This window comes from Choloepus didactylus, chromosome 2, assembly GCF_015220235.1.
Source record: "Choloepus didactylus isolate mChoDid1 chromosome 2, mChoDid1.pri, whole genome shotgun sequence".
In the NCBI taxonomy this organism is placed as follows: domain Eukaryota; kingdom Metazoa; phylum Chordata; class Mammalia; order Pilosa; family Megalonychidae; genus Choloepus; species Choloepus didactylus.
The window spans coordinates 116,120,740-116,146,456 of record NC_051308.1 but is presented as its reverse complement, the minus strand read 5'-3'; the positions used below and the strand labels follow the sequence as shown (position 1 = coordinate 116,146,456).

The 25,717-nt window shown below is 49.8% G+C and overlaps 2 protein-coding genes across 6 annotated transcripts; one reads left to right on the top strand and one right to left on the bottom strand.

Moving 5' to 3' along the window:
* Positions 1 to 506: 506 nt before the first annotated feature.
* ADAMTSL4 (ADAMTS like 4) lies at positions 507 to 11,362 on the top strand. 5 transcript variants are annotated; one of them, XM_037826074.1, is made up of 18 exons: positions 507 to 604; positions 3,078 to 3,224; positions 3,446 to 3,503; positions 3,813 to 4,165; positions 4,335 to 5,031; positions 5,278 to 5,380; positions 6,139 to 6,275; positions 6,619 to 6,823; positions 7,030 to 7,202; positions 7,347 to 7,458; positions 7,570 to 7,755; positions 7,903 to 8,032; positions 8,398 to 8,602; positions 8,937 to 9,113; positions 9,453 to 9,659; positions 9,786 to 9,965; positions 10,269 to 10,413; positions 10,563 to 11,362. In XM_037826074.1, exons 2-18 carry the CDS (start codon positions 3,205 to 3,207, stop codon positions 10,697 to 10,699), a joined length of 3,225 nt encoding a protein of 1,074 aa, XP_037682002.1. In that variant the 5' UTR covers positions 507 to 604; positions 3,078 to 3,204; the 3' UTR covers positions 10,700 to 11,362. The 5 variants fall into 5 exon arrangements, with proteins under 5 accessions (XP_037682002.1, XP_037682003.1, XP_037682004.1 ...); XM_037826075.1 differs by lacking the exon at positions 3,446 to 3,503; XM_037826076.1 differs by lacking the exons at positions 10,269 to 10,413; positions 10,563 to 11,362 and having other exon boundaries at positions 9,409 to 9,659; positions 9,786 to 9,928.
* An 8,891-nt stretch (positions 11,363 to 20,253) lies between these two features.
* Positions 20,254 to 25,082, bottom strand: MCL1 (MCL1 apoptosis regulator, BCL2 family member). The gene is made up of 3 exons (XM_037826079.1): positions 24,230 to 25,082; positions 23,638 to 23,885; positions 20,254 to 22,890 (listed from the first exon to the last, which is right to left on the bottom strand). Exons 1-3 carry the CDS (start codon positions 24,915 to 24,917, stop codon positions 22,774 to 22,776), a joined length of 1,053 nt encoding a protein of 350 aa, XP_037682007.1. The 5' UTR covers positions 24,918 to 25,082; the 3' UTR covers positions 20,254 to 22,773.
* Positions 25,083 to 25,717: the final 635 nt, after the last annotated feature.

Genomic DNA, 25,717 nt, shown 5'->3' with positions numbered 1-25,717 from the left:
CGCGTGGACGACCAGGCTTTGCCCTAGGCGGTTCCGGGTCGGGTGGGACCATCTCGGCCCTGTGCTCAGCGCAGCCCCCATGTGGGGGCGAGGGTTCGCCCACGCCGCCCTGGTGCAGGCGCCACTCTAGTCAGTGGCGCCCCTGGCAACCGCCCCAGCTGGGCAGGCACAGCGCTCGCACCGCCCGCCCAGAGCGGGTCTCGAGGCCCGGGGTCCTTACATCCGCGAGCCCCCGCCAGGCCCAGAGCGCGGGCTGGGGGACAGCGCCCGGGAGCCACGGCTGCCTCCCGCCCGGGCTAGGACGTCGTGGGCTTCGTCCCCTCAAACCGCCCGAGGACGCCCGGCATTCGGGGAGTGCCGTGGCCCACAGCCCCGGGTGGGTGGTCCTGGCGGCAGGCGGCGGGGGTCGGCCGCCCCCACCCCGGGGTGCGTGGCGGGCGGGGCGGGGCCGCCGGCGGGGGCGGGGCGTGGGGCGGGGCCGCGGCCGGAGGCTGCAGAGCCCGGAGCCGGGCTCGGGGCCGGGGAGGCTGTTGTCGGGCGAAGCTTCCTCTGGAGAGCGCTTGGCGCAGAAGGGTTAACCGGCCGCCCCGGGCGCGCAGAACAGGTACCGACCCTCCCTGGGATCCCCTGGGCCCGGCTGCCCCTCCGTCCAGTCCCGTTAGACCGCCGGCCCCTCGTGCCCCCGCCGCTCCCGCTCCCTGCGCTCCGCGGTTGCGCCCCCGCCACGACCCCAACCCCAACCCCGGCTCTTATAACCTTGGAAACTCTTCCAGCTCCTGGGGTCGAATTCCTGGGGAGGGGGCTCCGATCTCCGAATAACTCTGGCTCCATCACTCGGGCAGGGAATCAGCTCAAATTCCAACTCAAGTCACATAGTAAAGTTGGAAAACATACCCAGGACCTCCCCGTAGGAGCCAGCGCCTGCCCCCCCGCCCCCCTGCTCCTCTAGGAGGGCGCCCTTCAAGGATGCGTGCCTCCCCTCTTCACTCCTGGAATTGGAAGGTAGGGGCACAGGGAGAGATGCAGGTGGGTGCCCTTGATCCACCTCAGCCTGCTGACGGAAGACTTCTGCCAAAAAGAACACCTGTTCAGACGGTCCTCCAGGACCCAGGAGTGGAGGACCCGATGAGGACCGAGGTGTTCGTTTTGACCCAGGACAGAGGGATCCTCTGCAGCCAGCCCAGAAACTTCCTCTGCTGCACACTCCCACCCCACCCTCCCATCCCCAGTGGTGCCTCATTCCCCAGAGGTGGATTCTTCCGGGGATGAAGGGGTCAGCCCTGCCCAGGTCTCTACTCCTTGATCTTCACTGGCCAGTTTGGGGAGGTGTGGCCAGGAGGACCCAGTTGTATCCAGACCAGTGTCCAGCCTGGCACCAGACTGACCATTTCTGACCTCTCCTTTCTTCACCCTGGTTAGCTAGAGACACCAGGTGAGGGATATGAAAAAGGATGAAAAGTATAAATGTGTGTCTGTTTCCACAGAGGAAGGGGTATGGGCCCCCGCCTAGCTGTGCAGGGAGGTTGGGGTGGGACTTTTCCAGAGAGGGAGCCAGGCCTGGCCTGGGCCCCAGGAGCTCACGTCACCCCCACCCCCCACCCCTCACTTCTCTGAGGAACTGCCAAAGCCAAACCCAGCTCAGGACAGGATTATATGTACTGGGTAGACCCATCGAGAGAGACAGCAAGCTACAGACCTGGGGGATAATAGAGAGAAGCAGAGACAGAGAGGGAGAGGAGAGGGGACCTGAAAGCAGAGAAGGAGCAGACAGTGACCATCACCCTCATCTCTTTTTCCCTTCAATTTCAGTAAAGGTTCTCAAGAGTCAGGCGGAGAGATGAGGGTTTGGGTAGAATGTGGGCCATTCTCAGGATTCCCCAGCCTCCTGCCCCATGGGCATAGTCGCTGTCTTCAGTGGCCAGCCCAGCCAGGGGAAGGAGCTGCCATCAGCAAACCGCCCTCCCCCCAACCAGGAGCAGCCGAGGTGACCCCTCTGCCTCGGCTGGGCAAAAATTCTCAAGTCCTGGGACCTCAGGAAGGGGAGTAGGGCTGAGGGTTGCTACCACCAAGCACATTCCTGCCCTTCTCTCTCATTTTCCTGCTCTGAGCTGGCCCACCGCAGCACTGGTTCCTTGGACTCCTCTCCTGGTGCCTCTCAGCTCCAACAGAAACACAGTAGTTTTTTTTTTTTCCTGGAAAGCAAGAATTAAAAGCAGGATGGTGGGCGGGGTGGGGTGGGGGAAGGGGGATTGGAAGGGCTCAAATTGAGAAGGAGGGGGCTGGAGGGCAAGGAGGGATGGGGAGTCAGGCTTTGAAGCCAGGGGAGGGTTCAAAGCCCCCCTTCCCCAATGGCCAAAGCTAGACTTCAGGGAGGACTTCCCAGCTCTTCAGAATGATAGGCTGTGATTGGGGAGCAAGGGCTGCAGCTCTCCTTCCCAGGTGTCCCCAGCCTGTTATAGTTGCTCATGAAATCAGCCCTCATTAAACCAATGCAGGATGCTGGCACCCAGAGTGAAGGTTAAATCACAGAGGGAAAATCTTCTCTAGAGATTAAACCATAGATCCACTTATTTTATCCTTTAGCTAAAAAGTTTGTGAGACAAGCAGAGATGTGCCTGACCATAGCATAAGGAGCTTAGAGAAAGCTGGAAGGTAGGAAAAGAGATGGTTGGGAAATGGCTTTTTCTGGAAAGCCCAAGTTGCTTCTATCAGCTCCTCAGTCCTCAGCGGGGAGGTCTGTCATATCCTCACCTGACCCTCCCTCCTCAACTTTCCAGGTATTTCTGGGGGTGGAGGGTGGGGAGGAATGAGCGCCAGATGGAAACCATCTTAAGAGCCTGCCTGTGTGTGCCTGAACTGGCACCTGAGTAGGGAAGAGCTGAGAGGTTTCTCCCAGGGCCAAGGGGAGGGGACCGTGCAGGGAGTTGGGAGGCAGAGGACAGACCCGCTGCCCCCCTAGCCTCAAAGGATGGACAAGGGCAGCATTACTTCCTGCTCCCACCGGTAGGATCTTTCCCCTCCTCTCTATCCTCACTCTGAAACATCCTCCTGAGGGGTCATTCCTCCCGACTCCCCAGCTCTCTGAAGACTCAAACAGCGGGCTTCAGTTCGGGCAGAGCAAACCCCTCCACGCCCAGATGCCTGAGTAGTGTGTTTGCGACCAGTCCCCTCCTACCTTGCCCTGGGGCAACTGAGGGAGGAGCAATGGAGAAGTGCACTGGCAGGTAAGAGGTGGGGTTGCATTGCTGGTGGAGGAGGGGGAGCTCCGTCCCTGGAAGTAGGGGAAAGGAGATCACTGGGTGGGACCCGGGGAAGTGATGAGTAACTTCTGCTTTCTGAGAAGTTGACACTCAGGATGTGGGGAGCCTGCTCGGGGCAGGGGGCAGTGCCGTAACACCTCCTCTGGCTCCCGTCTGACATACCTACTCCTGCCTTTGGCTTGCAGGCCCAGGCTGTGTCTGATGTTGCTTCTGACCCTCCCTGGGCTCTGCCTGGATCAGGAGGTGAGCCAGGGATGAGAGCCTGCCGCCTGCCGCCTGCCTGGTATACTCTACCTTCTCCCCCTCATCTCCCACCCCCGCTCTCCAGGACCATGGCTCCGTTTCCCTCAGCTTCTACAGAGCCAAAGCCTGTTTCACTCACACTTGGCCCTCCCAGCCTCCCCACCAACTCCCTAGCTCTTTGCCCAAGAACATCAAGAAGACCAAGTTCTAGTCCTACTACAAATGAATGTGATCTGGGGCAGTGGACTAGATAGATAGTCTTTACAGTTCCTTCTAACATCATTCTAATTCTCTTTTTTCTCCACATAGATGTTGTCTGGATACTCTCTTCAGACACCCCCAGAGGGGGGCCAGGGCCTTGAGGGCATCTGGGGACCTTGGGACCAGTGGGCCTCTTGCTCCCAGCCCTGTGGGGCGGGGGTGCAGCGCAGAAGCCGGACATGTCAGCTCCCTACAGCTCAACTCCACCTGGGCCCCCTCCCACCCCGGCCCCCAAGACATCCAGAAGCTCTACTCCCCCAGGGTCAGGGCCCCAGACCCCAGAATTCCCGAGAAACTCTCCCCCTATACAAGCCAGAGCCTCGGGGAAGGGGTGGCCCACTTCAAGGACCTGCTTCCCAACTTGGGAGAGAGGAGACCTGGGAGATTCAAGGGGCCAGGAGGTGAGGGGGCAGCTTGGAGGGAAGGGGCGGGGCTTGGTATGAAGAGAAAAAAAAAGGGAGCAAAGGACACATGCTCCAAGAGAGTCATCTTTGATGCCAGGAATTGGACTGGGGTGGCAGGGTCAGAGATGGCCGGAGCTGTGAACCCATGTCTGCATCACCTTCTCAGGTCCCGGGTACAAGACCCCATCAAACCAGGGATGTTCGGTTATGGGAGAGTGCCTTTTGCTTTGCCACTGCATCGGAACCGCAGGCATCCACGGAGGCTGCCCAGATCTGAACTTTCACAGATTTCTTCTCCAGGGGAAGAGCCCCTTCCATCCTTGACTCCAAGAACAGAGCCATCCTCCTCAAACCAGAGCCCTCAAACTCAGCTCCCTACTGTAGAACTCTCTGCCCACACCCACACCTCACCAGCAGAACTTCCAAGCCCTGGAACTTTTCAGACAGAAGTGCCCTCTAGAACCAGGCCTGCCCCCTCTTGGTCCCATCCCAGAGCCCAGGCATCCAGCACAGAGTCCTCCTTGCCCACCTCCTCCCTGGGAGAAAGTAGCTCCTTCCCCATGTTTCCTCAGCCAAGAATGCCAAGTTCCCAGGGGTGGGCCAGTCGCCCGATAGTAGGGAGACACCGTTATCCTTTCCCTTCTGTCCCTTGGGACCGAGGCCAGCAGACCTGGGAGCACTGGAGACCTGGGGGCCATCTTCATGGGTCCCTCATGGAGTCTGCCCCTCACCACCCAAATGGCCGGTTGGCTCTGCAGAGTGCTGGCCCTTACTCCAGCTCCCTCTGGAGCCTCTTTACTCCCAGTAGCCCTGACCCAAGATGTTCTGGGGAGAATGAGCAGCTGAGAGCCTGCAGCCAAGTGGTGAGTTCTTCCCCAGACCCATCCTCTCCCTGTCAGACTTCCAGTACTGCTTCTCTGACACTGAGTCTGTGTCCCCAGCTTGTTCAATCTGGACCTGGGGGATAAGGGTATGGGCTTCTGAGCTCCTCAGGGTAGGAGCCTTGGAGCACTTCCGTAGACTTGATTTCCCCGTTCCCCAAATCCAACCCTGACCCGCACCCCCATTTTCCTCCCCAGCTCTGACTCCTCTGTATCCCCCCACCTCAGCCCTGCCCCCCTGAGCAACCAGACCCTCGGGCCCTGCAGTGTGCAGCCTTTGACTCCCAGGAATTCATGGGCCAGCTGTATCAATGGGAGCCCTTCACAGAAGGTGAGGTTTCCAGCCCACCCTCTGGGCAGGAGCGGCTCAGGACTGGGGGATAATGGAGAGAGGGAGACACCTGCTCACTCCCAGCCCTGAAGGATTTCTAGCCCCTCCCATTCTCCCTGTATGCCTTTCTGTTTCTGTGTCATATCTTTTTTCTTACTCCCCAGGCACAGGCCTGGAAAGGGGAGGAGGGTTAAACAGGGACTTTAGTTCTCAGATGGAAGTGGATGGTCAACAGAAGAGTCAGAATAGGAGAGGGATGTGTCCAGAGGCAACACTTTGACTGGCTTCCTCTGGGAAGATGTCTATCCCAGGAGGTGGGAAGGATGTGGCAATGAGAAGGATGTGGTCAGAGAGATCCTGCCCAGTGGTGACCATAGGTGGATCCTGAGTGGTATATTAATTGCTCCCAATTCACCATTCATTTGGTTTTAGGCCTACATTTAGTGTCAAGCCAAAACAAGCCCCCATGAGCTCTAAACTCTTATATAATCATAGGTTTCAAGTATTTCTCCTCTTTCAGAGTTTGGACCCCCTTGCTGGTCTCAGTGACCTCAATTGACCTAACCCAACTCTTGTGTAACCCTCAAACCCACCTTTCAGAGTATGGAATTGCCATCTTCCCCAGATCCACAGTGACCTAGGCAACCTCAGGATGCCCCATAGCTAATGTAAGCAAAGTGTCTGTCAGGGTCCTGGCACCTTTCCCAACTGACTTCACACCAGGGACCCCACTAACCACCCTCTACCCTGTCTCCTAGTTCAGGGTTCCCAACGCTGTGAACTGAACTGCCGCCCCCGTGGCTTCCGCTTCTATGTCCGTCACACTGAAAAGGTCCAAGATGGGACCCTGTGTCAGCCTGGAGCCCCAGACATCTGTGTGGCCGGACGCTGTCTGGTGAGGCAGGATGGGGTGGACACAGTCATGCACACACACAGAGTTTCTCTCTTTCTCATTCCTCATTACAACAACAAAACACCAGACAGGCTGAGATTGCAAAGGGGTAGGTTCTCACATGCAAATCTGGGCAGAGCAGAGCCAAAAGGTGTTTCAAGAAGGATAGTATCAGTCATATATAAACTTATCTGAAGGCTGGCTGGAGATGGTGGGGCTGGCCAAAAAAACATTCTCACTTGTAGTGAAACAGCAAGATCTGTGTGGTGAGCTGTAGAGTCCCAAGTGGGATATGAGGTGGTGTTTGGCTTTCCCGTGGCCCCTGCCTCAACTCCTTTTTCCCCAGAGCCCTGGCTGTGATGGGATCCTTGGCTCTGGCAAGCACCCAGATGGCTGTGGAGTCTGTGGGGGTGATGGTTCTACCTGTCGCCTCGTTTCGGGGAACTTCACTGACCGCGGAGGGCCTCTGGGGTATCAGAAGATCCTGTTGATTCCTGCTGGAGCCTCCCAGCTCCAGATTGCTCAGCTCCGGCCCAGCTCCAACTACCTTGGTGAGCACTCCCAGATTCTTTTGAGTCCCTATGCCATTCTGGTCTCTTGGTTCTGGCCTCCACACTTCGTTCAGCCCAGCAAACAAGCCAAAAAAGAAGTCAAGAATCTTGGATTCTTGGTGGGATGCTCCTGTTTAGGTTAACACAGTGGTGGGAGAGGAGGACAGTATGACTCACCTCTCCTGTTTCCTGATCTCCACCTCCAGCACTTCGAGGCCCTGGGGGCCAGTCTATCATCAATGGGAACTGGGCTGTGGATCCCCCTGGGTCCTACACAGCTGGTGGGACTATCTTCCGTTACAACCGCCCACCCCGGGAGGAGGGCACAGGAGAGAGTCTGTCAGCTGAAGGCCCCACAACCCAGCCTGTGGATGTCTATGTGAGTCTGGGGCCTGGGGAGCAAGGCCTTTCCCTGCAAGAGTGAAGCTGTGGGTCTCAAGGCGGTAGAGAGGCTCTGGGAGGAGCTAGTGGTACGTTTCCTTGGCACTTCAAAATCTTCATTACCTTCTCTTTTTCTTCCCAGATGATCTTTCAGGAGGAAAACCCTGGCGTTTTTTATCAGTACATCATTTCTTCACCTCCTCCAAACTTTGAGAGCCCCACCCCAGCACCCCCTCTCCCCCAGCTTCAGCCTGGTGAGATTCTGATCCCTAGACCTAGAGGAGGAGGGAGAGGCTGAAGGGGGAGCTCCAAGGCAGTAGGATGCATCTGATTTGCCTACTTGACTCCCCCACTCCCCCAAACAGAGATTCTGAGGGTGGAACCCCCACCAGCTTCAGCACCCCGCCCAGCCCGGACCCCAGGCACCCTCCAGCGTCAGGTGCGAATCCCCCAAATGCCTGCACCACTCCATCCCAAGACACCCCTGGGGTTTCCAGCTGGATACTGGAAACAAGTGGGACACACTGAGTGCTCGGCCTCCTGTGGAAAAGGTGAGCCTTCATGTTCTAGCCTGTATTCCTGACACCTCCAGCCCGAATCCCCCATTCCAGTAGAATCTCAATTCCAGTGCCTGGGATCCTGTTGAAACTGGACCCTGTGCCATTTACCTCCCTTGGCTTCCCTCTCACCCCCATCAGGTGTTTGGCGCCCCATTTTCCTCTGCATTTCTCGTGAGTCAGGAGAGGAACTGGATGAACACAGCTGTGCCGTGGGCGTCAGGCCTCCAGCCTCCTCAGAACCCTGCCATGGCCCCCCCTGCCCTCCATAGTGAGTGTAACCCTCAGGGAGGGTGAAGGGACTAGAAGCACAATAACTGCCCCAGGGACAAGCATACCCTCACTACCCACAGGATCTCACCTGGACTCTGCCCTCAACAGGAAAGCTCCTGGCTGCAGAGAGACCAATATTAGCTTAGAAAGGCTGACATTCCATAGACAGCAAGAAAAACCTGGCAACCTGAGACCCTACCAGGGAACCCAGGCTCCACTGCTAAATATACCCACTCTCTTTAAGGGGCCCCCAACCCCCCTTAGATGATATTTTCCCTCTCCCCCCACGCAGCAGCCCTACGTATCTGCTCTGTTTCTGCCATCCGTGTTTCTGTCTCTTCCCTGCCCTGTCCATGCTCACAGCTGGGAGACTGGCGAGTGGACATCCTGCAGCCGCTCCTGTGGCCCTGGCATCCAGCACCGCCAACTGCGCTGCCGGCAGGAGTTTGGGGGAGGTGGCTCCTCAGTGCCTCTGGAGCGCTGTGGACATCTCCCCCGGCCCAACATCACCCAGCCCTGCCAGCTGCGGCTCTGTGGCCACTGGGAGGTTCGCTCCTCCTGGAGCCAAGTAAGGAGGCCTTCAGAGGGTGGGGAGGATCTTAGAGGAGTGGGCACCAGTGAATTAGATTGGTAGATTTTCCAGCTTTTTCTTAATCAGCAGAAGCTTTTTACAAACAGAGTCTCATATGGAACCCTAATATAATAAGCCAGTTAAGAGAACGAACCAGGAGTTAGCCGCCCAGAGTCCCATACTCAGTTACCTCTTCAGCCCTGCAAACCATTTAACTGCTGGGCTGGGGGCAGGGTCAAAGACAGATCCTGCTTCAAAAGCTGGGAAGCTAGATGAGAAGGCTTGGGAAGCTGGGACCCTGTTGAAACTGGATTCCTCCTCATCCCCTCAGTGCTCCGTGCGGTGTGGGCGAGGCCAGAGAAGCCGGCAAGTTCGCTGTGTGGGAAACAATGGTGGTGAAGTGAGCGAGCGAGAGTGCAGTTCCGGCCCCCCACGACCCCCCAGCAGAGAAGCCTGTGACATGGGGCCCTGCATCAAGGCCTGGTTCCACAGCGACTGGAGCTCCAAGGTGGGCCCCACACCCCTTTAACCAATCCTAGGTCCCGGATATGCCACACCCAGGACACTCTCAGACCTTTCCAACAAAGTTCCAAAAAAATTTAGTGAGAAAGCACCTACTATGTGCTAGGCATTGCTTGCACAGGGAACTTGGAGATCAGTAAGAAAATCTTATGTTAGGATTCCTGGAGCTCTCCTTACCTGACTGGTGTCCTTGAAGCCAAGGCCCCTGGGCATTCCCTGTCTCCCAGGATCAGCATTAAGGACACTTCCATCCTAAGCTCCCTCCCTTCCCCGTGGTCCAGTCACCACGTGCCTCCTTTCACACAGTCTGCTGTACTTTCATCAGTGCTCAGCTGAGTGTGGGACGGGAATCCAGCGACGTTCTGTGGTCTGCCTTGGGAGCGGGGAGGCCCCCAGGGCAGGCCAAGAGGAAGCAGGAGCAGGAACCAGTGAGCAGAGCTGTCCACCAGGAAGCCGCCCCCCTGACATGCGAGCCTGCAGCTTGGGGCCCTGTGAGATGACATGGTGCTGGTACACTGGGCCTTGGAGTGAGGTGAGCTGAGACCCTGGGAGGGGCACAGGAAAGGGAGGTGGTGTAGTCACAGTAGAGTGCCATGTGTGGAGGTGGGAATGATCCCTGTTCCCCTTCTCTTATATCCCTACCCTTCCCCCACTTCAGTGCTCCACAGAATGTGGCTCTGGCACACAGCGAAGGGATGTCATCTGTGTGTCCAAGCTGGGAACTGAGTTCAACGTGACTTCTCTTAGCAACTGTTCCCATCTGCCCAGGCCCCCCACGCTGCAGCCCTGTCAGGGGCAGGGCTGCCAGGACCAATGGTTTTCTACACCTTGGAGTTCGGTGAGTGCCTAGCTTCCTTGCCCAGATCAGCCTGGACCTCCAGGGAAGGGGGAGGCTCCTCTCACTGCACCCCTTTCTAGTCTCCCTGTGCCCCAAGTCAAACCCAGCTGAGGTTTAACATTGTCCCACTTCCTGTAGACTTGGAGGATAGGTGGGCCTTCTCCATTTGGGATTTCTTAATGCCCTAGGAGAGTGCCCCCACCTCCCACCCCTTGACCTTTCAGAGAGGGAGGAGGAGGCCTGGGGTTAAGGAGGAGCCTGGGGCACAGCAAAGGTCTGATATGAGAGCTGGGGTCTCCCCAGTGTTCTCGCACCTGCCAGGGGGGCATGCAGACAAGGGAGGTCCAGTGCCTGACCGCCAACCAGACCCTCAGCACCCGGTGCCCTCTTCACCTGCGGCCCTCCAGGAAACAAGCCTGTAACAGCCAACCCTGCAGCCAGCCTTCTGGTAAAGAGTTCCCCTACACCTCACATCCCCCATAGAGCTAGCTGAAGTGTGGGAAGAGATGAGAAAGGATCAGTGGGAGTGGGCTACACAGCTCCAGAAGGATGGATCTTGGTGAGCCTTTTGTGCCCACTGGCCTTTTCTGTCCCCAGATGATCAATGCAAGGACAGCTCTCCACATTGCCCCCTGGTGGTACAGGCCCGGCTCTGCGTCTACCCCTACTACACAGCCACCTGTTGCCGCTCTTGCGCCCATATCCGGGAGCGGTCCCCTCCGGAACCTGCCTGAAATGGGCCTGGGAGACCCTCTCCTCATGGTTTTCTCATGCCACCATCGGTCACCCAGCGATCAGGCCACTCTGTATCCCCAGGCTCTCCAACCTGTCCCAGTCTCATGAGGGATGCACCCCCAGGGGGGTTCAAAGTAGAGAGATGACTGGCAGTGACTCGCAAGACATGTGGTTGAGTCTGGGTGGTGGGGTGTGTGCACATGTGCCCCCAAATATGCATGGATGTGTGTGTGTGTTCATACATGTGTGTAACCTCAAAAGGAAGTTACACAGACTGAAAGGAATGGGGAGGGGGCAATGCCTGTTTCCCTTAGTTAGACTTTTCTGAGCTATTTAGCATGTGCTAACCCCATCAATCCCAACTTTGTGCCCTAAATCTCATTTCTCGTGTCCCAGGCCTCAAATCTAACCCACCCTTTTGTCCTCTGACACTTTCTCCTGTTACCTATTCTCTCTATCCCTACCTCTCTCATAATTTGCTAGGGAAGGGGATGAGGGTCAGCCACTGCCCATCCTGCTTTAAAGAGAGCCAGCTGAGAAGAGGGTGAAAAAGAGAAATGTCACAATAAGACACCCTAGTCCCTGCCCCCACTCCCTCCTTCCTAAAGTGGTTCCCACCCCAGACTAATTTATTTTTTATTAAAGAGGATTATGACAAATGAGAAACAGGCTCTTCATTGTCCTTTTTAGAACCCAGCCATACAGGTCACCTAGGTCAGAATGAAGGGTGGGAAGGAGACAGCATTTATGGCCCAGGAGGAGAGAATTTGGTCCCAGATGAGCCCAAATCACCTGAGATAAGAGCCGGACAGATCCTAGGTCCTGCAGGTTGACCACTGGCCACTAGAGGTCGCCACTTCTCCTGATTTAGGTATGGCATTGGGAGCTTGGGTCCAGAGCTGAGGGTAATAATGCAGGACCTATAAATGCAGGACCTATGGTGGGTTTCTTGGTGTGCTGAGTCTTCCTGTAAAGTCTCTTGGAATTTAGTACTCCTTTTCAGTTTGCAGCTGCCTTTTCAGGGGTCTTTTTTCCTGTTCCTTTTCTTTGGCCCTGCTTTCCTGCCTCCTCATCTTTTTGCTATTACTCATTTCCCCATTTTGCTCTTGGTTTATTGCTCTTCATGGGGTGGGGGAAAGGGAAGTGACCCGCCCCCATCCCTTTCCTCAGTGGAAACAGCTGGAGGAGGAGGACCCGCCCCCATCCCTTTCCTCAGTGGAAACAGCTGGAGGAGGAGGAGCCAGGCTCTAGGGGACTTGGGGCAGGATTGAGGGAGGAGCCAAGGCAGTACTGGATGTCCTGCCAAAGACACATTCTTCAGAGATGTCTCACCGTGGTCTCCTCCTTCCCTCCACCCCCCCAATCCATTTCTTCTCTCAAGGTAAATAACTTGCTAGAGGTGGTGTGGGAGGGATTTACCCTCTTCTATTATACATGTCTTCATCCTGATCTCTACAATTCTGAGGTCTGACACTACACTTCTGGAAGGCAGACTTCCCAGGGGTCCCCAAGCCTGGGAAGGGAGACTGCAACAGAAAGCAGATTTCCTTCTCCACTGGAAGCATTCCTCCCCCATCCCTGCACCTCCACAGGTCTGGCTGAGTAAGACCATTAATGAAATGTCTGCAGAGCCAGTTTAAGTCAGTGACTACTATTTCCTGAGCATACATAGACCCTGTGAAGGACACTGGAGTTAGCTGAGGAGACAGGATTTCTCTACTCTAGCAGCTTCTCCCTCCCTCCCTCATACTGTCGCCTTGGGACTCAAGCTTTCTCTGAGTTGGAAGTGGCTGAGAAAGAAGAATTTGGAAAACATCTTGGGAGGAGAGTGGGTGAGGAAGGAGGCAAAAGGGAATGGAGGGAAAGAAAATGAAACTGACTTTTGCCCAGAGCAGGGAGTACGAAACTCTTTGGGTTATGATACTCTTATAAAGTTCACTCTGTTGAACGTATAAGGGAACTCAGAAGACATGCGAAGACTAGCGAAGTGTAACCAGAGTCAGCCCTGTAGGCTGAAGGCTGAGGCGGAGTCCTTGGATTGAGGGAGGGGTGGTGGTGATTAGCGGGGCCCTCCCAGCGATTCCAGGAAGCTGCCGGCTGGGCCCCAGCTCAGCTGACTTCCCCACAGGGCCCCACCCTCTGGGTCTTGGGGCTGTTGCTGGGCAGGTCTGGAGTTTGGCCTGAGCCTGAGAACCAATCACAGGTGGGGAATGCAGCCGCAGCCCCTCTTAGAGTCCCCTCAGCTTCAGCACCTCCTATTTCTGATAGCCCCTTGAGCTCTCTCACAGCCTCTAGCCTCTGACTTCTCAGGACATGGGCTCTCATCTGGGGATTTGCCTCCTTTCCTCTCCCCGTTTTAAAGCTAGGATCAGTGCAACCCCTACCTAGGAACTTCTTCCTTGGGTCATTAGGTCAGTATGGAGTCAATGTGGAAGTTCACAGGAAGGGGAACCTGACCAAGCAACCCCTTTTCCTGGCCCCTTAGTGGAGAGTAGTGTGGCCAGACACCTATTTGTTGACCTCTGAACCCCCCTGGAGGATTAGGAGAGAGGAAGCTGTAACAAAAAGCAGGGAGATTGTGGTGGAGGGGCCCTAGGTTTGGAGCACTGGAGAGAATTTAGAGGAGGACTCAGAAGAACTGGACCCCGAGAACTGAAGTGGGGGTGGGGTAGTGATAGGAACAATCTTGAGGTGCAGAGGAGAGATCGAGTATGCAAAAGGCCACCAGAGTTACTGAGGGCTTGTCATGTGATTGCTGGGGGAGGGGGATTGTGGTTTTAATGTCAGTGTACTTGAGTGAGCTTTTGAGGTCTCAGGAGTTCAGCTGGGTCAGAAGTCCTTATCCCCTCCCCATTGTATTTTCCCTGGGGCAAATAACCCCCAAGGTAAACTGCAGCCTTTGGATTAAATTTAGCCCTAGACTTCCCCAACCCTCTGGACCACCATGTAAGCAGGTGCTCACAGCTGCAGGGGTGGGCCTAGTGGAGAGTTTTAACATACCGTTCACCTGGATTCATCCAGATGACACCTCCTTGATTACTAGGAGTGAAACAGAGCTAGGAAGCCAGTTGCTAGCCCCATGTGTGAGTGTCTCAGCCTTAAACTACCCTCGAACAGATTTATAAGAGAACTATGGTTGGAGGATCTAGAGAGAGGAATAGAGCAAAAACAAAATGCAACGAGAAGCTCTCCTCCGGAGTCACTCCAACCAGATCCTCTTTCATTTCTTGCTTTCCTCTTTTCAGTTTTACAGAGACTGCATTTTAACTTAACACCCTACCCCACCAGAGTAAACCGAATGAGGGAGACCTCTCCTCTCCTTGAACCTGGAGAAACATGCTAGGCTAGAGGTTATAGTTTATATATATATATATATATATATATATATATATATATATATAGTGTGTGTGTGTGGGGGGGCAGTTTCCAGGGTTCCCACCCCTTCTACCAACACTCTGGAATCCACCATCTCTGGTGCTGAGAATTAGGTGGAGAAGTTAGAGCAGTAGGGGCTTTTTTTTGTCATAGGTGATGAAGGGGTGTTAGCTTTATAGAGCGGGAGGCACATTCTACCGGAAGTAGAGAGCCTCAGGAAAGTACCTAAATCTTAAATCTGTCAACAAGAAAGATAAACAGTTTGGGTTAACCCCAGAGTAGCCAGCACAAATCTTGATTTGGGGCTCCTTAACCTGACATTGGGAAAAACTCAAGAGGAGGGAGTTTAGGGTCCAACGTGTGAAGGTAGAAAGGATTTAAGGGAGGAATGAAAAAGACTAGTGAAAGACTAAGGTAAACCGGGGGCTCCAACACGAGCAGTTAGATCCTAGAGAATCATCAGTTGAAGGGGAGGTGTGGGGATGGCTGGAAACAAGACAGAACAGAGAATTTCCACTGTGAGCACTAGAGAACTGCCCTTGAGTGGCCTGGGAAAGAACCTCAATAGTTAGGGGAGGGAGGAGTTAGATTTCAGGAAGGTTCTAGATTGGCTGGGGGTGGGGGTGGGGGGAGGGGTGGGGAGGCTGCTGTTGTCCTCACTTGCCTGACTCAAATCTTTAAGAGACAGCCCCATAGGACTTCCAGCGAAGAGGAAAAGAAACGGGGTGAAGGAGGGTGGGGTTATTCAGAAAAATGAGTAGACTGTATCCCTGGGGTCCTCTGTAAGCTGAAAAGAAAGGTGGCAAGGTCCTCCTCTTGATGGGAAGGTTTCAGAGTTAATCTGCCCTTTGAGCCAGGACACCCATTCTCTTTCATCTCTAGCTCCCTCCAGTCCCTACTATTGACTATTAGTTGCCTGTTTCTTTCATCACAAAACGAGACTTTTTTAGCTGTAGCATAGTGGTGGACAACCATTTTCTCTAAAGGCCAGATGGTAAACATTTTAGGCTTTGTAGGCAACTACTGAACTCTGCTGTTGCAGCACAGATGGAACCAGAGCCATTATGTAAGTGGTCGGATGTGGCTGTGTCTCAGTAAAACTTTATGACACTGAAATTTGAATTTCATATAATTTTTATGTGTCACAAAATATTAGATTTTTTCAAGCTTTTAAAAATATGTTTATTAAAAAAAAAAAGCTCATGGCCATACAGAAAAAACAGGCAACAGGGCAGAGTCGGCAGGTGGACCGTTTGCCAACTGTCTGACTGAATTCCTGCTCTGCCCAGCCATAAAGTCCTGTTTGTGTCAACTCTGGGCCTCAAAATACAGCTGTATAACTTGTAATTCAACGTACTACTACGTACTGCTGCCTGGTTCCTGGTTGCTTCTTATAGGGAATTTAACAACTTGAAAATGGCTATAGAGTAAACCCTTGTGGGATATTTGCTGAAATGCCTTACTTTTGTATAGTGCTTTAAAACAGAGCACTTGTATATATATTCTCTTTTTAAATTCTTGCCAACAATAAGATAGGGAAGACAGTATTGTTAAATCCAGTGTACAGGGGAGAAACTTAAAGCCTGAGACCTAGCCTGGTCTTATCACTTTTTACTTTCTACATAAATGCCCTTGTTCTATTCAATTTCACTTGCAAAGGTCACCCTGTTATTAAAATACGCAGTAATTTGGGCCATGATGATCCATAACTTGGATGGTTTCGAGTGTTTTTGTTGTTTTCAAATGTCTTTCAAGATTTTTCAGCATTTTAGGAAACTCCTGTCTACATTTTATTTTTCAACCCAAGGTTTAAGAAATGAAAGTCTTTCAGATGAATTCAGTATTTGGGTCCAGAAAATAATTATAGTATACATAATTTTTAACATACACTGTCATGCAAACAGGCTTGTGTAGAATTGTCCTAAGGGTGTCAATTTTTTTTGTAGGACAAACTTTATTAGCACTCAAAGTTGTATGTTATGTTAATAAATAAGTTCTGCACTTAAAAGCAATACAATTGCATTCTTTTTAGAATAATCTGTCTGAGACTTCTTACCAAGTTTATTCTATATATTAAAAAATTTCCATTCATCATTAGCACTGATGTATCTTTCATGGTTCAGGACGGGAAATGGAAGATATTAGGCCCAACACCGAACTCGGAGGTGGGGGAAAGGGGCAAAGAAACATGTAACCAACCACTCCTCCCCATTACACAAAGCTCCGCTGTAGAGCTGTTGTTCCTTAAAGTTAAAAACAAGACATCTTGTTTTAGAAGAAAAACACACACAAACCTCATTTTGACAAAAAATTGTTTCCCCTCTGTTTCTCTATTTGCCTGAGGGATTTCTGAGAAACCAGAGTCACCTCCCACAGCCTCAGTCCACAGTTTTGTTTGCTGTTTTTTTTTTTAATGAAGAAGAGGAGGGGGAAGGAAAGGAGTATACTGTTTAAGAATATAGTATTAATCCAAAACTTTAAAACACTTCTCATAGCCATTGAAAGTGTACCTCTCAGCTGAGGTGTGCCCCACCTTTTCTTAGACCTGGGCTTTTAGGGTCAAGAGGAAATAAGATATGCTTCCCTCAGAAAATTTCGGTAACGAAGCAGTGAAACTTAACAGCGCTCTCTCTGAGCAAACCAGCTGTCTCCCCTCCCCCCATTTCCATCAAGGACTGGAGATGTGAGGGGATTGCTCTAGGCAATTTAAGGAATGGAGGTGTGAGTTCAGGAAGGAAATGGGTGATAGATCTGCAGATAGGAGATTCAAGAGTAAAATGCATATGAAAGCAATACCCCCCCCCCACCCATCTGAATGGGGAACCAGAGTCATAACTAGCCCAGTAGGGGAAGACTATGAAATGTGTAGCAAAATTTCCCAAACCAGTTCTTGCTCCTAGACTTTTTTTGTAGGGGCACTGAATTGAAGAACTGTTTCTTAATCAAAATAAGGTGTAAAACACCTAATCCAGGATGAAACCCAACAGTTAGAACATTCTTTGCCTTGTCTGCTTCTTTGGCTCTTTTTCCCAGCACACCTCGTCCCCAGGCTAACTTGAATAAACATGCACAGACCACATGAGGGCGGGAAGAACATAAAGTGGGGGTGGTGAAATTCTGAATGGAATGCAGCCCCAGCTAGTCAGGGGCCTGGGCTGGGCTCTGGCTGTGGATTTATACAGGCAGAGAAGCCAAAACAATGAGATCATGGGCAAGAATGCAGCCTGTGAGGAAGGCAGGGCAGCCAGAGCAAACTGGTTTTCCGAACCAGAATGAGAATAGCTGCAATGAAGTCTCCCACGGGAACAGAATTAAGGACAGTGGGAATCCCTACTAATCATTTTAGGGTCCAGTTCAATGACTTTGAGGATTATCTCTTACTAAAATTCTGTTCTGCAGAAAGCATAGGCTGTGAGGCCTATACTCAAAAACTTGATTCCTTTTCCTGGCTATGTGAACCAGTAGGGGTAAAGACAAGATGGCTGATGAGATGGCTGAGCTTTTAACATATCTTAAACATAAAGGGCAACTTTATGCAAAGCAGATCTGCCAGTGCCAGCCCCTCCACTCTAAATCCAGTGATGGTTATGATCCCGAGATTGTGTTCTGGGTCACGACTTTAACATGATAGAGGAAGCATGGAATCTTTTTTTTTTTTTAACTTCCTAGATAGACACAAGCCACCTAGCTCTGTGCCATACACCCAATTCAGACTACTATTAAGACCAAAAGGACATTATCTCTTTTTCTACCAGTATTTCCCAACATTCTAAAATGCAAGAAATTGAAGAGACACATTCATTGGCCAAGTATGGTTGAAGAGGAAGTAGGGAAGACTAAATGATGTTTAGAAAAAAGTTATCTACTAACCAACCCCCACCCCCTACCGAGGTTCTTTCACAACTCACTTCTGTGCATGTTTGTTTCCTTTCCATCCTTTACATATTTCTGTGAAGACTTCTTGGCCACCATCTACATCCAGAAGTTGCCACCTTGCTTTGTCCTACCTCTTTATCTGAGAATATCTTTAATTAGAGCACTCTGTGCACTGATTTTCCAATTATTTTTTCCATGTCCTACTAAATTGTTATCTTTAACATTTTTCCCCATTTGCTTTCTCACTCTATGGATTCATTATGCATAAATTCATCAACACATAGCTCCTAAGAACAAGGACATTCTCATAACACAACATAATTAATACAATCAGGAAATTTAACATTGATAACAGTCCTATCTACCCAAAAGTCCACATTCAAATTTTCCCATAATGTCCTTTATAGCTTTTTTTTTCCCCTCTAGTATGCAAAGATTACACTGCATTTAGCTGTCGTGTTTCTTTATAACTGTTTCCCAGCCTTTTTTTTTCACCTGTTTCTTGAGAGGAAGGATTAGTCTATTCAGTTCACAACAGTACACGGTACATAGTAAGCAGTCCACTGCCATATAATGGATGAGAGACTCTCAATATCTGGCCGCCGCCTAGAACTCCCATTAAATGTCCCAGCTCATTGTGATGTTGAAGAATTATTATTAAACTAAAAGTAATACCTGAACAGGGAATGAGGGAAGAAGGCAAAGTAAGACTATCGAAACTAAAGACAGAAATAAGCCATGGAAGCACAAACTTGGAAAGGGTAAATTCCAGTGTAGTATTTTCATAATGGTCAGGAACTATTATTCTTTGCAGATAAAGGAACTGCAAAACAGAAACCAGGTGTAGCGTGGGAACAAGACTGGGGAAGTCTGCCACACGTATATTTCTACTTCACAAAAAATTATCACTAAAGAACACTGAGTTCTCCATCTGTCTCCAACTCCCAACCCCCATCTTTCCACATGCCTCACATAACTAAGATAACACTGTAACAACTTTGGAACTAAGGGGAAGAGAAAAGAGTCAAATTTTCAATCTTGAAACTGAGAAGCCTTTGAACAGTACAGGAGGGTTCAAGAAGACGAAGTTCCGTGATCATTTGAACAAATAAAGCACAAAGAAATAGGTAGACAGAGACTCAGCTGATTGTCTTGCACTCTAGAATTAATGGTCCATGCTCTGGGCATCTGACTGGAGCCTTGGTACATACCAGTTGTACAAGTTGTTTCACTTTAAATTTTGTAAAACCCTCCAGCTGTCACAACTGTTCTAAAGAAAAAATTTGTGAAATAGCAGTATGAAGCAAGAGTTCCAAACAGGAACTGAAAGACTTGGTGTTTCAAATAAAGGTTGATTATTCTGAGTCCTCTAGTGATTCATGTTATCTGGTTACCCTCCATTGTAATTTTTAAGGTGTTAAACTAAGGAATATTGCCACAGGAACATGTTCAGATTCAGTCCATCAGTAGGAGCAAGAGCTCCACACAGAACCTGACTTAGGCCAAAATTTAGGGCCTGGTGTCCTTCACCCCTCTGCTTGCCAGTGCACTTGTATAAACTACAGCTAGCTTTGTAAAAAGTTAAAATAAATAAATAAATTGCCTTTGGTAGTTAGGCTCCAGAAAAGGGGATTTCCAAGCAGAAACTCACTTTTAAATATGCAGACAAAACCTGAGTGGGGGAAGGTACAAAACTTTGCATGATTTAACTTCTGGTGCTCAGGGCTTAAAACCAATATGCAAACTCACAGTTGCACTTATCCAAGATGATCCCCACCCCCCTTCCCTGTGAAGGTGGCTGAAAATAAAGGCAAAATAGGGTTTCTGAAATTGACTTATTTTCAACTTTTTACTGGGAAAGGGTAGGGGAAAAGCACATCACTACCAAGAACGTTATTAGAACTCTTAACTTTTGGTGTAAATTCGTCTGGCTTCCTCCTTTACCTCAGTAGGTCTAAGAGTGAAGGGAGATGGAATAGCTGCTGCAGTGAACCCTCTTACCTCAGAATTCTATCAATATTTGGTGACTAGAAGAAATCAGGTCGGAAGTTTTGATTTTTGTATTAAAATGTACGGGAACTACTCCAAAGTACAGTGATAATATATTTAATAAAAACCCAACAACTCGTTAAGTTGAATGAAAGAGTGTATTCTGAAAGGACCTGTCCTTTGCTCTAAGGGAAAGTAGCTTCATGGGGCTGCTTTTAATACCTCTACATATTTGCTCAGCTGACTTCCCTAAAAGGCTTGCTTAAGAAGGGGGAGGAAGACAGGGTTGATTAAAAAAGACCAGTGCCACACCTTGCATTTGAATAAAAGATTTATTCTTTTCTCAGGAAAAACAGGAAGTTAGGGAAACACACTACATTTTACAACCCACATTAATTTGTAGTTGGTCCTAACCCTTCCTGGCACAGCTGTCAGAAGCACTAGCTGTTTAACCAAGACCATAGGATGTACACGAACACTAGAGGACGACATATTTTTCCCTGAGAGAAGCATAAGACAAACAGAAGTCACTGAGAGTGCCATCTTTCCAAGCGGCCCCTCCCTTTCCATTTTGGAAAATTTGCCTGAACTATGCAGCTGGTCAGCACTTAGACCACGTGCCTCCTCCCTATAAACCAACACCCTGCCTCCTTTCCCAAAGCACTTGGGCTCCCTAAGCTCTCACAGCCCCAACGTAAAATATTAGCTAAGATCTCCTTCAATATTTTAGCAGTCACACCTAGTGAGAACTGGGACACAGGGGCACTAAACTCCACCTATTTACATCTATGTATGTGCTTACCCCCATAACTGAATACGGGGAGACAGGTCTTTTTTGTTGCCTTACCCAGATCTTAAGATTAATTTAAAACTACATAAAGTGCCTTTAGGTCCTTAGAAACACATGATATAAATAAGTGGTTTTATGATCAAAAATGATAAATACAAAGGTAAAAATAGCTCTAGCAAGATGACCCTATGGCTTGGAGAGGGGTAGGTAGGCAGGGCAGTTCTTCCCTATTACATTCTTAGTCATTTTATTTATGCCTATTTTTATCTGGAGTCCACAGACTAAAGGTCAAGTTCTGAGGCTGAAGCTTTCAAATGACGCTAGTTCCACTTCAGAAGTATTATTCAGTTTACCAGTAGCTTTTATATAACTCTTTAAGTCCAACAAAGCCCACCCTTCCAATAAATTTTAAGTGAGCATTATCCGAACGCAAAGGAAACTTGAGAGAAAGCCACATAAGATGTTCCCTTCTCTGAAAATTCCTAAGTGGACTTTTGATGGGATAAAGTTACAACCGAAAAAGTTCTAAAGTCCAAGGAAAAGGGCCTCCCTCCACCCCGTGACTGTTACTGACCCAGCAACCATGGTACTACCACCTCTCAACAGGGTAAGATTCGTGCAAGATTAAGGTCTGTGGACTTCTAGGGGGTTACTTAAGTTTCCAGTTGGGGTTCACAGTGCCCAAAACTAAAAGGACCACTGAGAGTCTAAGGATGACAAAGATATAGGAATTGCTGTAAGTATCTATGAGGGAGCAGAACAAGCAGCAAATATTTCAAAAAAGGACAGTTAAGTTTGACAGAACATCAAGTCTGAAATTTAAAGAGATGCCAATGTGAAATTTTTAAACAGTTTGGGAATCATTAATAGAAATTAAACAATACAAGGCCTACACCTGTGTTTAACAAGCAAGCCTAATAATAGCACCATGGTTAGACTCTAGCCTGCTTTTTCTAGGCCATCATTTTACAATTTATTAAGCAAACAAGGGATCAAATTTCTCTCATCCACTTGATGTGTTCTTTTTATACACATACTGCTAATAAGTCCCATTTGGAACAGCTGAAAATCTTTACCAAAAGCTTTGAAGATGAGCTCATGAATTCAGTTTAAATTTCACTATTTAAATTTGGTCAAATGAAGGAACTCAAATGAGTGGCTGCTGAATCACAGGCAATTTGAAAGGATAAATGTCCACTCCTCAACATCTCAATCCCAGGCCCTTAAAAAAAAACAAACACACACACACACACACACACACACCCCTATCTAAAAACTACCTACCAAAATCAAATAGGCAAAATAAAGCCTGTGTAGTTAAATCAGAACTGTTCCACTACAACCAGGTGGTATACATCTACACTAATTGTTTCTGTACATACTCTAGAACTGACAGGTCAAAGTTGAGAATAGAAAAGCTTTAAGAAAGATTCCTAACCACAGAAGCTGAAAATTTTAAAAGGGTATGAAAAAAACTTCTAATGTAAATTCAAGAACTATACCCAGAAAAGCTAATTTCAGAGGAAAAAGCTTCCATTCACACTCTTGTTGTACAGTACTGAGACTTCTAATCATAATTCTATTACTTGTAGCTTAAATCCATTTTACCCAAGTCACTGGTATTGTTAGTGCTTCTCTTTTAACACTACAGAAGTTAATGAATTCCAGTGGGCATATTTAATGAACTCTATGACTAGGCTGGTTACTGGCCACTCCTCTGTTCTAAACAAGGAAATTAAGTCTTTTCTTTCCACCCTATCATCTTCACTAAACCTAAAAGACCTCCTCCATGGCCTCCCAAACTTTGCCTGTTACTGAAATGAAACTCTGCTCGTCAAGGAAGTATGAACTACTTTTCCCATGTTTATTCCTGTTAAGCCATAATCCTCTTGCCACTTGTATTTCTGGCTAGGATGCTAGAATACAACTCTTAGAGGAGAGGTTACAGCCTGGGCAGTTTGATGTCCAACTTCAATTTCATGGCAGGAGTGTGTGGTTTTGGTGCCTGGAGTTGATTAAGAGTCAATTATTGCACTTACAAGGCTATCTTATTAGATATGCCAAACCAGCTCCTACTCCAGCAACACCTGCAAAAGCCAGCAGCACATTTCTGATGCCAACTTCTAGGTCATCTACATGGAAGAACTCCACAAACCCATCCTAGAAAACAAAAAAAGAAAAAGAAAATCTTCAAATATGGGTTTCCACTGGCTTCAAAACACTATTTACAGAAAAAGAGGAATTAAAATATCTAACTTCTCAAAAAAAAAAACACAATCACAAACCAATTATTATTCATTCCCAGGCTGCAAAAAAGACATTTCCCTAGTTCTTTGGTTCCTTACAGCAGTTAAGTAGTCACCCATGATAAACTTGATTTTACAGTGGAAACTTGGTCATATTAGGATAAACTAAACAAAGGGACTCTGAGAGTAACCATTATTTAGATAAAAGATGCAAGCCCTTAATCTCAAATTCCCACCATATATCTTAACTGCACAGAGCAGTGCTTCCCAATGTAGTTAAGTATACCTTCTGTATCATAATTCATATTCCTGGGCTCCACCCCTTATCTAGTCAATCAAAGTCATGGGTGGAGCCACTCAGAAATGTATTTTATCTATCATCTCCAGGTGATTCTTATTTCTTTATGGTTTGAAATCCACTGGTATAAAGAGTATCCAGCTGAATTATAACAAAATACCATAGCCAAAGAACACAACAACCAGTAATAACAGCTTTTAGAAAACCAGGACTGCCATGCCACTATCTTTGGATCCACTACTTAAGCCAACATCAAATCTGAGGTCCGTAACTTAAGAGCCTGAAAATTTAATTGTGCCTTATAATACTTTTAGATAGCCCCACTTCCAACTGCCCCCCATTCCCTTCTGAAAGTAAACTTACCCAGCCTCTTTGTTTGACTAGCCAGTCTCGTTTCGTTCTTACAAGAATATCTGTGAGACTTTCTGCTAACGGTTCGATGCAGCTTTCTTGGTTTATGCTCTTCAGGTGCTTGGCCACAAAGGCACCAAAAGAAATAAGAGTCACAATCCTGCCCCAGTTTGTTATTCCGTCACTGAAAACATGGACCATCACTCGAGACAAAGATTTGACATCATCCTCGTTTTTAATGTCCAGTTTCCGAAGCATGCCTGAGAGGAAAAAGAGCCATGCAAAGTTCTCACCGCCTCCTTTGTCTAAACCAGGGAACCATTAACCGCCCGCCCACCGCGGGGGAAATCACTATTTGGACTCTATACAACTCAGGACGACCCCACTTGCAAATTGACATCCCACCCTTTCCGGGCTTAAACAAAGCTGCCATTTCCAAAATAAAGATGGGAGGAAACAATGACTCATGACCAGAATATTCTGGTCTCAGAAATAGATCAGACTTCTTTCAACAATGACTCTTTCGGTTTCTACCCACCCTGGGTGGTTGAATCCAGGAGAGATGGAAAAAAGACAGTGCGACCTTCGTGACTAACCCCCTTACCTTGGAAAGCCGTCTCATGGTTGCGCTGCACACCGTCCCCGACCCGCCGCAGGGTCTCTAAAGCTTTTCTGCTACCGGCCCCAGGCCCGCCCAATGGTTTTGCGTCCTTGGCACCGGTTGCCTGCTCCCGAAGGTACCGAGAGATAATCTCCAGTGACTGCCGGTATAACTCGTCCTCCTCCTCCTCTGCTGGGGGCGGCGTCGAGGGAAGTGACCCGTCCGTGCTGGGGACATTAGTGGCCTCTCCGACCAGTTCCAACAAAGGCAGGACGGCTGGCCGTTTCCCGAGCGGCTCCGGTTCGTACCCGTCCAGCTCCTCTTCGGGCGACATGATGGCGTCGGCGGCCGAGGCTTGCATCTCCTCAGGCGGCGACGTGCGGCGGGTGGGCGCGAAGAACGTCGGCCTCGCGGGGGTCTCGGTGACGTCTGGGCCCTCCGCGCCAATGGGCGCCGGCCGCGCAACTCTCCGGGCGTCGGGCGCGAGGACTGTCGGGGGGATAGCGCTCGGGCTTCCGCCAATCACCCCGCCGGCTTCCCCTCCCCCTACTTCTCGCCGGGAGGTCTCCTTCCCGGGCGAGAAAAGCCGCCCTCCCGGAGGGGTAGCGCTGCCGCCGCTGCCGGCCCCCAAACCGGCCCCCCCACAGTAGAGGTTAAGTCCGATTACCGCGTTTCTTTTGAAGCCAAACATCACAAACCACCTCTGCCTCTGCCTCTGCCGCCGCCGCCTGGGTGAGGAATATGGGGGAAGGGAGAATCCGGACTCCTTATTTGAAGGAAGCGGAAGTGAGGAGTGAGAGAAGTGCGCCTAGATCACGGTTCTAGGGTCAGTCCTCCGGAAAGGCGTCAGCGAGAACAAACAAGAAAAAACAACAGGGGCGGGGCCGAGCCTGGGCGGAGCATACACCTTCCGGCCCTCGGGCGGGCGCGCTGGCGGTTTGTATAATGGTGGCTTCGGGAGCTTGGCTCGCGGGCTCCTGTTGTGTCTCTCCGCGGGGGGTGCTCATCTGAGCTCTGTTTCGCGAGTCGCTGCTGTCGTTTATATGCCAGAGTTTTTTTTCCATACGGAAGTCTTAATCATTGGACCACCCAGATGCTGAGGAAAGGGTTGGGCAAATAGTCTTAGGTAATATGGGCAAATAAGAGGGCACTGTTGGAGGCTTGTGATTATTTTGCTTATCCTCAGCTCTCAGTTACAAGTCCAGCAATGTTAGAAAATGGAGACACTCATGGACTGCCCTAGAGTGTTATATGTGAGTTGACTAAACGAAATGTTTCTGCCCCAGCTAATCTTTATTCTTGTCTCCCTACTTGCCTTTCCCTACCCCACCCCATCTCTACCCCACAGTCTCTAGTGTCATTTACATATAAGCCTGACCCCATAGCACCTCCTCTTAGAGTCCTGATAGCATTTATTTTGTATTGACACTAAGGTACATTTGATGTGAGTGTAAATCTCTTGAGGGCAGGGATACTGTTTAATGCCTTATT

What these genes read in the sequence shown, in the direction of transcription:
- ADAMTSL4 (XM_037826074.1), top strand. Translation starts at nt 3,205, where the DNA reads ATGGAGAAGTGCACTGGCAG. An exon ending in ATGGAGAAGTGCACTGGCAG is followed by an intron (nt 3,225 to 3,445) that starts GTAAGAGGTGGG and finishes TTTGGCTTGCAG; the next exon opens with GCCCAGGCTGTGTCTGATGT. An exon ending in CTCGGCCTCCTGTGGAAAAG is followed by an intron (nt 7,756 to 7,902) that starts GTGAGCCTTCAT and finishes CACCCCCATCAG; the next exon opens with GTGTTTGGCGCCCCATTTTC.
- MCL1 (XM_037826079.1), bottom strand. Translation starts at nt 24,917, where the DNA reads ATGTTTGGCTTCAAAAGAAACGCGGTAATCGGACTTAACCTCTACTGT. An exon ending in CCATGAGACGGCTTTCCAAG is followed by an intron (nt 23,886 to 24,229) that starts GTAAGGGGGTTA and finishes TTTTCCTCTCAG; the next exon opens with GCATGCTTCGGAAACTGGAC. An exon ending in TAGTCAAACAAAGAGGCTGG is followed by an intron (nt 22,891 to 23,637) that starts GTAAGTTTACTT and finishes TTTGTTTTCTAG; the next exon opens with GATGGGTTTGTGGAGTTCTT.